Genomic DNA, 9715 nt, shown 5'->3' on the forward strand with positions numbered 1-9715 from the left:
TTTCGTTCTTTGCCTGCAATTTAGGCCTAGGGAGGCTAATTTGTCTTGGTTGGCGGGCCAAAATTGGTATAGTATATATATGTTCGAGTCGAAAGATTTAACACCGCTTTTGTGGAACTATAAAAACTGAAATATTAGTTTTAAATTGTTTTGCTCATCAACGATAATTTGCAGAGATAAAAAGAGTGACTGTAGATGGGCAAAAAAAATTTGCCTCATTTGGAGATATTGCCGGATTTGATTTTTAAGGCTTCACTTTCTACTTTGCCAATGATTTTGGTTTTAGCTCTTCTATCGGAAATGCTCTAAGAAAGCATATAAGCTACTTGAGTTGGATCCCACAATTCTTTCATGCAACTTATTCTAAGGAAAAAATGTTAATATTAATTTTGCCATGAAATTTACAAAATTGAGGTGATAAACCAATGTAATCAGTGTCATATTAACATGATAAATAAATTCTTAAATTAAGTTTTGGTTTTGTTTTTGAAAGTTGTTACAACAATTTGTAAGGTTTATATAATAAAATTTGCAACAAAAATAACGTCACTCTCTGTCTCTGTCCTAATTAAGGTCTACTGTTGACTGCCTAAAGCCTTGAACCTGCTGCTTATGTAATCTCTTTTTGTCATTATCCCTAATACCTTCGATTATAAAATAATTACCTGTGCATATTAATTTGACTGTACATGCAATCACATTTTAGGAGGCATGCTATATTCACAAATCAAGGCAATAAGTTAATCTTAAATTTTACCAATTTTTTTTTTATCCCTAAACTTTAAAAAATTCTTTTTTCATGCTTAGATTTTGTAAAGAGTTTTTTTTTAAAATTAAGTTTTGGTTTTGTTTTTGAAAGTTGTTACAACAATTTGTAAGGTTTATATAATAAAATTTGCAACAAAAATAACATCACTCTCTGTCTCTGTCCTAATTAAGGTCTACTGTTGACTGCCTAAAGCCTTGAACCTACTGCTTATGTAATCTCTTTTTGTCATTATCTCTAATACCTTCGATTATAAAATAATTACCTGTGCATATTAATTTGACTGTACATGCAATCACATTTTAGGAGGCATGCTATATTCACAAATCAAGGCAATAAATTAAATTTTAGTTCTTAAATTTTACCAATTTTTTTTTATCCCTAAACTTTAAAAAATTCTTTTTTCATGCTTAGATTTTGTAAAGAGTTTTTTTTTAATAGTTTAGAGACAAAAAATAGGGATGAAAAAAAAAAAAAAAACTTCTTTCAATAGTTTAAAAACAAAAGATAGACTTTTGGTAAAATTTTAGGACATAAAGTAAGTGTAGGGATGAAAAACAAATTCAAGATTAAATTTTCCAATAAGTTTTATAGTTCAACTAACACATCTGGTATTCTTAACAAAAACATCCTGAATTTAAATATCTTCTCCCCCCACTATTGAATTATCTTTATATATATATATATATATATATATAAAGGTTCAAGCTTAGATTTAAAGCCAGATTAATATCAAGAGTTTTGTAACTTAATTGATACTTTCTTATATTTTCAACAAAAACCCTTCATGGTTTAAATCTCTCATCTTCTTATTGTGGCAATTTGAGAGAGAGAGAGAGAGAGAGAGAGAGAGAGAGAGAGAGAGCATTCAATGTATACATTTGTGAAGTCCCACATAGCAGAAAGGTCTTCATCCAAATTTATCAATAAACTACCAGATTCAAATCCAATTTTTCTTCTAACAAAATTAGATCATAAGAAAAAATTACATAATTCACATATTTTTTAATCAAGAGTGACTAGGCTTTTTGACCTCACATGTTAGGTCTTGTTGTAATGTTATTGTTTAATGAGAGGACCCATCTTCTTGTTCATTTGCATTGAAAACACTAGGACCCCCCACTATTGAATTATCTTTATATATATATATATATATATATATATAAAGGTTCAAGCTTAGATTTAAAGCCGGATTAATATCAAGAGTTTTGTAACTTAATTGATACTTTCTTATATTTTCAACAAAAACCCTTCATGGTTTAAATCTCTCATCTTCTTATTGTGGCAATTTGAGAGAGAGAAAGAGAGAGAGAGAGAGAGAGAGAGAGAGAGAGAGAGAGAGAACATTCAATGTATACATTTGTGAAGTCCCACATAGCAGAAAGGTCTTCATCCAAATTTATCAATAAACTACCAGATTCAAATCCAATTTTTCTTCCAACAGAATTAGATCATAAGAATAAATTACATAATTCACATATTTTTTAATCAAGAGTGACTAGGCTTTTTGACCTCACATGTTAGGTCTTGTTGTAATGTTATTGTTTAATGAGAGGACCCATCTTCTTGTTCATTTGCATTGAAAACACTAGGAATTATCTGTTAAATTATAAGATTCTTGATTATTTTGATTAAGTTTGTGAACAAAGTTTTTAACAATTTTAAAAATAAATAAATAAAAATTAAAGTCGTAACTATTAAGAATCAAGCACCAGGCAAGCGTTCGGCTTTGGTGGTCCATCACATTAAGTGTGCATTTGGATGCAGATGAAAAAACTAAATTATTTTACTATTCAACTTATTTTTACTACTATTCATAGGCCTCACTACACTTTTTTGTACTATTTATGGGTCTCATTGTACTATAACTTTTACTTTTATCTATAGTACTTTCAGTAAAAAGTTTTCAGTTTTAGCAAAATAAGCGGTTCCTAAACAAAGTCTAAATATCCAAATAAATAATTAAAAAATCAAAATATTTGATAATATTCAACGGACAAACATTTTTTCTTACCCATCATAAACGCTGACAATGATAGTCAATATTATAATATATAATTAACTTCAAGAGCACCTTCTAATTATAGGAAAAAATATTTTATTGGACAATTTTATGAGACCTACCTCGCAAAATAAATGTAAATCTTATACATATGAATCTTATATGTTATGAGAGGGTCCTAATTATACTCCTATTGTTATATGGTAGGAGATGATGCATTCCAACTATCCAATTCTGAAAAGTTTGTAATTAATATATATATATATATATATATAAAGTAAAGACCTCATGTGGAAAAGTATGAGATCCTGTCAAATGGCGCTCTAATTTTGCATTTAGCCTCTTTTTTTACCTCTTTTATTAATGTTTTTTGTATTGTTACCTAAAAGTTCACATTAACTTATTTTATTGTTATCTCATTAATATCTTATTAATTATCTAAGTTTACGCCACATATTTTTCTATTTTTCCTGTCTTTTAGCATACCTACCGTTTTAGTATTGCAAAAAATAATAATAATAATTTAGGATTAATAGTAATAACTAATCATATAAGGCCTAGTAGATAGAGAGATACAAAAATTTTGTGGATTGTTAAATAAAACACACTGACTAAACATTTGAAAGAGAGAGAAAGAGGAATCTGAAGGGTAACCGCCTATGTTATATTGGTCTCTCACTACCATCAAGACGCTAAAAACCCATACAGGTATTTTTTTTTTCTTTTTAAAATAAGGGGTTTAAATATGATTTAGGTTTGGGTAATTTGGTTGGATTGTTTTTGTTTTAGGTATATAAGTAGAGAGAATATTTGGTGTGCAATGTAAAACCATATTCTACCATGGTTTAATTTTAGATTATTTATAAGACACATGAATACATACTTGCCTACGTTATGTCTTAATGTTGCACTATCGATAAATAGAAGACAGCGAGAGAATTGGGCATACTTTCATTTCATTGTATGAAATATGGAACATAACACAAATTAGTTGATTTTCATGGTCTCGTTACTCTTTTGCATTTATCTTTGGTTTTATGATTTAAAGAATGCTACAAATATGCAATGAAACTACTAAACTAATTTTTAATATCTCAAAATGTATATGTTTCTTTACTCTAATTTAGTTTACCTTTTCTTTATAATATATGTAAAACATTATCCAAAATCATCTTGTATAAAATATATCACAAAATTATTAGTGCATCACACGGGCAACTTACCAGTATTAATAAATTTAGATAATGTATCTGTTTGGATACCAAACTCAAAAACATATTGTGTATTTGACACGTGTCATTCATTAGAAGAAAAAAGAAAAGGAAAAAAAGAAAAAAGAAAAAAGAAAAAAGAAGAGGCTTTTTAATGGGAGGGGAGCTGAACTCATTTGGTAAATATTATAAAGGATATAATTTTTGTTAAAAATGTGACAAAAAGTTAAAAGTTAACTTGTTTTCAAATAAGTTAGTTTTTTTAGATTAAATTTTTTTTTTAAAAAAAGTAAAAAGCTAAAATCTATAAGTTTTTATCAAGCAAGACTAAAATGGTTCACAACTTTATTAATAATTTTTATTTAGTTTTATTGTGATTTTTTAAGGGTTACAATGGCTTTTTAGTTATTTTTCTTTTTTATAAATAGGTTTATAGTGATTAGTATAGATACTATGTGAAAAAGGTTTTTATGCAACATGGTTGGAAGAATTTTTATGCAACCACCACGTCACAGTTAAAAAATCATTCACATGTATTATTTAAACTAAACTCTAAACACATGCATTGTGCATGCTCAGAGGATAAACTTTTACCAAAAAAAAAAAAAAAAAAAAGATAAACTTTAGAGATAAGCAGTATTTGTAATTTTGTTTTTGAACATATGTTTGAAAGTAGTGTAGTGATAATGCTATAGAGAAAAAGTTTGGGTTGGAAAAATAAAATGAACATGAGGGCAAAGAAGGCTATTTTTTTTTTTTTTTGAAATTGGGGTGTTTTACTTTTATTCGAATAAAAAATAAATAAAAAATGCTAAAGTTTAGGGAATAAAAAAATGAACATGAAGGGAAAAAAAATCCTAAATTTTAAGAGTTTTCTTTTTTAATTCAAAATGAAATTTGTTATTTGACATTTATGACTTTATTTCTAAGAGAAGTTAACTTTCATTAATGGTGATATTTTTAAACCACATAAAAGTCCATTTCAAGGAGGAGAGTCCTTTTGTAGATAAGTATATATAGATAATATGATATGAAGGTGAGTTTGAAAACTAACATAAGCGTGATCCTATTTTATAGATAATGTTTTACGTGGCGTGGGAGTTAAAGAATTTTTTTTATTGAGTTTTACCTCTACTTTAACCTAGGGTGCAGAGGTATTTTGGACTCAACAAAATGTCATTTCCAAATAGGAAAAACTCCTTAAATAGTAATATAAGTAAATCATTTAACTCATTAAAAAAATCATGTGACTAAATATATATATATATATATATGAATAGTTTTTTTAACAGCCATGTAGTAGGTTACATAAAAACTTTTTCCTTTAAGAAATTAAAAAAAAAAAATTCCTCTAAGAAATAAAAATTAAAAAATTGGGAAAAATTGCCAAGACCTTTTTCTTTTTGGTTGATAATCTTCAATTTTATTCAAACTACAAAGCAATAATTATAGTTGACCTCACATACAGTTCTTAAAACTTCTGGAAGGCCTGAGTGTATTAAAATCGGAAGACTCAACTGAATTAGAGGAGAATTTAGCGGCCATATAGGCAATCGAATTTCATTCTCAACTGACCGAACAAAAAACAGCTAAGAATAGATTCTTTTAGACAAAAAATGTTACAAACTAAGTTAGCAATATACCCGTACGGAGGAACATTCAAAGGAAGCAAGCTTTTCGTATTACCCTCAAATAATTATTACCCTCGTAAAATTATTCAAGAAATGGCAATTCTGATATTAGCATGTACTCCTAAACGTACTTCTGTCTCTTTGTGTCTCAGTTCTTCACTCCAAAAAGCATCTCCCCAATCTCTCTCTGTGTTGGTGTTTCTAAGTCACACTCCAATGGCAGATTTGCCATCATCGTCGCCAGCAAACACAACAATATCAATACCATATTCAACCCCAAAACCAGACACTATTAAGTCTTCGTTCTTTCCCATTTTCATCTCAAGAAAAGCCATGGCTTCTGCCTATGGCTTCACATTTATCTTTGTAGCCTTCACTGTCTTCTTGATCATAAACTTTTCTGGCTACTCTTCCCCTTGGTTCAGGAACATCTTCCACACCTCCTCCATTTTGTCTCACCTTTTCCCTGACTCTCCTCTGCAAAACTCATACTCTCAAACCCACCTTCCTTTTTCTCCTCCCTCAAATACCCAGTTCCCTATTACCAGTAAAGGTTCATCTTTTTCTGGGAAAAACAATGGTAGTGACAGTGATAATGTAGAGGTTGGTTTGAGAAAGAATGGTACGAAAAATGGGGTCTTTAGCGAGGCATTGTCGGAGAAGCAAAGAAAACGGAGTTGGTTGGAGATGATGAATGGTTGTGATGTTTTTGAAGGGGAATGGGTGAGAGATGATACGTACCCTATTTATGTGCCGGGTTCTTGTCCTCATATAGATGAGCCTTTCAATTGTTTCCTCAATGGCAGGCCTGATAATACGTATGAGAATTATAGGTGGCAACCCAAGGATTGCAGTATTCCAAGGTAATTTTCAAAGCGGCTCATAGTTGTTATCTTTGTCTTGCATTGTTTAAAATGTTTTCTATGCATTAATCATGCTAAACAATAAAGCCCACGTCTTCTTTTAGCTGTTTATTTATGTATTTGAATGCTAATATATAAATGACACCCAAACAGACACAAAATGCTTTGGACGGATTGTTTTTTATTTTGAAACTAGCTTGTGCCCTTTCTGGTCAGGGAGATTGATTTCAGATGAATGTGTTATGCAGGTTGAATGGTAGGGATATGTTGTCATTGTTGAGGGGAAAGCGTCTAGTTTTTGTTGGGGATTCTCTAAATAGGAATATGTGGGAGTCTCTTGTTTGCATTCTTAGAAATTCAGTGGAAGATAAAACTAGAGTTTTTGAAGCCTCTGGTAGATATGAATTCCGGTCAGAGGGTTCTTATTCTTTTATATTCAAGGTACGCTGATCATCATGCATTTTGATTTATACTGTGAAGTTTGGAAATTGAAATGTTCAATAGTTAGGACCTCAGAATACACAAGAATACAACCAAATATAATGAAAGTACATGGACAGTGAAAGAAATCTCTTTTGTCAATGTGTTTTATTTATTGCTTGTGGTTGTATACTTGTATGAATATAGGATTATAATTGTTCGGTGGAGTTTTTCCGATCACCATTTCTTGTTCAAGAATGGGAAATGCCAGACACGAATGGTTCGAAGAAGGAAACACTTCGCCTTGATGTGGTTGAAACATCCTCTGATAGGTACAAAGGTGCAGATGTTCTCATCTTCAATACAGGGCACTGGTGGACTCATGAGAAAACTTCCAGAGGGTAATGCTAATAACCTTCTCTCTTTATATCCCTGATGTTAGGACACTGAAACTGGAAACAACAATAATGTAATAATCTTGCAGGAAGGATTATTATCAAGAAGGAAACCATACCTATGGTGAAATGAGTGTTGAAGAGGCATTTAGGAAAGCTTTATCAACATGGGCAAGATGGGTGGACACCAACATTGATCCAAAGAAAACCGCTGTATTTTTCAGGGCCTATTCTCCCTCTCACTTTAGGTAAATAGAACATGAAAAAAGTGTACTTAGTTCTATAATTCCATAATCAATGAGGAAGTAGCCTCTTCATTCTCTTTTTTTCCATTTACAGAGGTGGAAGATGGAATTCTGGTGGGGAGTGTGATAACGAGACTCTGCCAATTAAGAATGAGTCATATTTGTCAGAATATCCAAGCATGCTGGGGATTTTTGAGTCAGTAATGAGGGGGATGAAGTTTCCAGTCTTCTATCTAAACATTACAAGAATGAGTGATTTCAGGATTGATGCCCATCCATCAATTTACAGGAAGCAGAATTTGACAGAGGAGGAGAAAATATCGCTTTTGAGATACCAGGATTGCAGCCATTGGTGCCTCCCTGGTGTTCCTGATACATGGAACGAGATCATATATGCTCAACTCCTCAAACATAACCAACAGCAGCATCAAGAACTGCAGAAGACACCTGCAGTATAAATAAAAACAAACGTAGCTTCTCTGCCATGGGTATAAGCATGATAAATTAATACTTATCCAAAAACTTCACCATAATGGAAAGTAGTAGCCCAAGTTATTGCCTAAATTAGCAGTTGCATTGACCTACACTAGATAGAATGTTGAAGAAGGGTGCTATCTAAAAGTTGCATTAAGCAAAGGAGTTTAAATCAATTTCCAAAGGGCAGATAGATATTGTGAATTGTTGGCTGGTTCCCATAGCTAATGACAGAATCTCCAACTATTTATGGTTGCCGACGGTTGAAATTACAGAAACAGGTAACCATAAAATGTTGAAGCTTTTCTAAAACTCCCAATATCAGCCAATGATACTGTACTAGTTCAGTATAAGGACAGATAGATATCTAGAAGTATTTTCTTGCTCCCAGAGCTAATGACAAAATCTTCAACCATTATGCTTTGAAGCTGGTTCAAATTGCAGCAAAGGCCACTAAAATATTGAAGTTTCTTTGTCCAGTTGTCCTCTCAATACAATGGATGATACTGAACCAGTTCATACATGTTGAGTATCCTGTATTCACCCTCAAAAACTGTCATTAAAACACCTTTGCTTTATGCAGCTCGTGATTCAGAAAGCATCCATTCCTTTGTGAACCTTCTTCTTTAGCAGAAAGCAACTGCCTTTAGGCAATAAACGTGGTTTTGAGTTATACTGCTAGTTTTAGGGATCAATGGCACTTTATTATTTATAGTGAAACGTTAGGAGCGTTTCAAGAAGTATAGAAGACAAAGTGGGATTCTTGGGTTGGGGTTGGTATGACAAGCTGTAACAAATATTTATTTTTTGTATTTGTAGGAAAGGGGTTGGTGGTATGACAATGTGTAGCATCATGAACTTGTATATAAATCTGTTATGACTTGCTATTCAATTTAACTGATGAATGAATTGAAAATACAATTACTATTTGGTTTATGAACAATCCGTCTACCAATTGGTTGATTACATCTCTAGATTACCTCTGATTAGCTGTTTCTTTGAAAAGTGGATGAAGTATTTCTTTAAAAAATTATGTTTTTCATGGTTCTGGATCATGCCAAAATATGTGGTTTAAATTATATATTTTGTTCATTGAGTACTCTCCAGAAGGTACTCTCAAACCCTGTAACCCTGTATCTATTATAGCATATAATGCTATAACCACAACAAATTTTCACAACTTTTTTCTTAACTTCCAACATGGCAAGTTGAAAACCAGTAAAATTTTAGAATACAAACCATCCCCTATCTACTTTCCAAATCCTTGCACTTAATTATTTTCTCTTTAGCTACCCTCTTCATAACCCACCTTGTATTTTCCAATTGGATTCTGTGGAAGTGAATCCAAGGGAGAGGAAGAGAAATTAACGGATACTGTTTTTAGGAAAAGAAAACCCTGTTGAGCAAGCCAATATTCATATGTTTAAGGTGGGAACATATCATGAATATACTTTAGATTTGTATTATTTAATATGAACCGTGAAATGGAGATGAAAATTTTTCTTCAAGGAAATGCATTAGTGTCGTATACTGGATATAATATCCAACAGGAGAGTATAGAACGAGAATGTTTGACATTTTGCAGCTTATATTCTGACAGTACTTTCACTGGAAGTCATGCAATCTGAAATATATAGTTATATACTACAGGGGAAAAAACATCATATAGAAGTTTTTTGCAATCAGCAATCAGGATATATAGTAATAT

The 9715-nt window shown here is 31.4% G+C and overlaps 1 protein-coding gene across 1 annotated transcript; it reads left to right on the forward strand.

Annotated features, from left to right (window-relative positions):
* The first annotated feature begins 5642 nt into the window (after positions 1-5642).
* Positions 5643-8950, forward strand: LOC112008411 (protein trichome birefringence). The gene is made up of 5 exons (XM_024040743.2): positions 5643-6473; positions 6722-6914; positions 7101-7294; positions 7378-7536; positions 7628-8950. Exons 1-5 carry the CDS (start codon positions 5704-5706, stop codon positions 7989-7991), a joined length of 1680 nt encoding a protein of 559 aa, XP_023896511.2. The 5' UTR covers positions 5643-5703; the 3' UTR covers positions 7992-8950.
* The last annotated feature ends 765 nt before the right edge of the window (positions 8951-9715 follow it).

This window comes from Quercus suber, unplaced genomic scaffold, assembly GCF_002906115.3.
Source record: "Quercus suber isolate HL8 unplaced genomic scaffold, Cork oak 2.0 scaffold_40, whole genome shotgun sequence".
NCBI lineage: Eukaryota > Viridiplantae > Streptophyta > Magnoliopsida > Fagales > Fagaceae > Quercus > Quercus suber.

Bases quoted from the DNA above. Each gene is read 5' to 3' on its own strand.
- LOC112008411 (XM_024040743.2), top strand. From the start codon at position 5,704: ATGGCAATTCTGATATTAGCATGTACTCCTAAACGTACTTCTGTCTCT. The intron at 7,295-7,377 runs GTAATGCTAATA...ATAATCTTGCAG, and splicing joins CATGAGAAAACTTCCAGAGG to GAAGGATTATTATCAAGAAG. The intron at 7,537-7,627 runs GTAAATAGAACA...TTCCATTTACAG, and splicing joins TATTCTCCCTCTCACTTTAG to AGGTGGAAGATGGAATTCTG.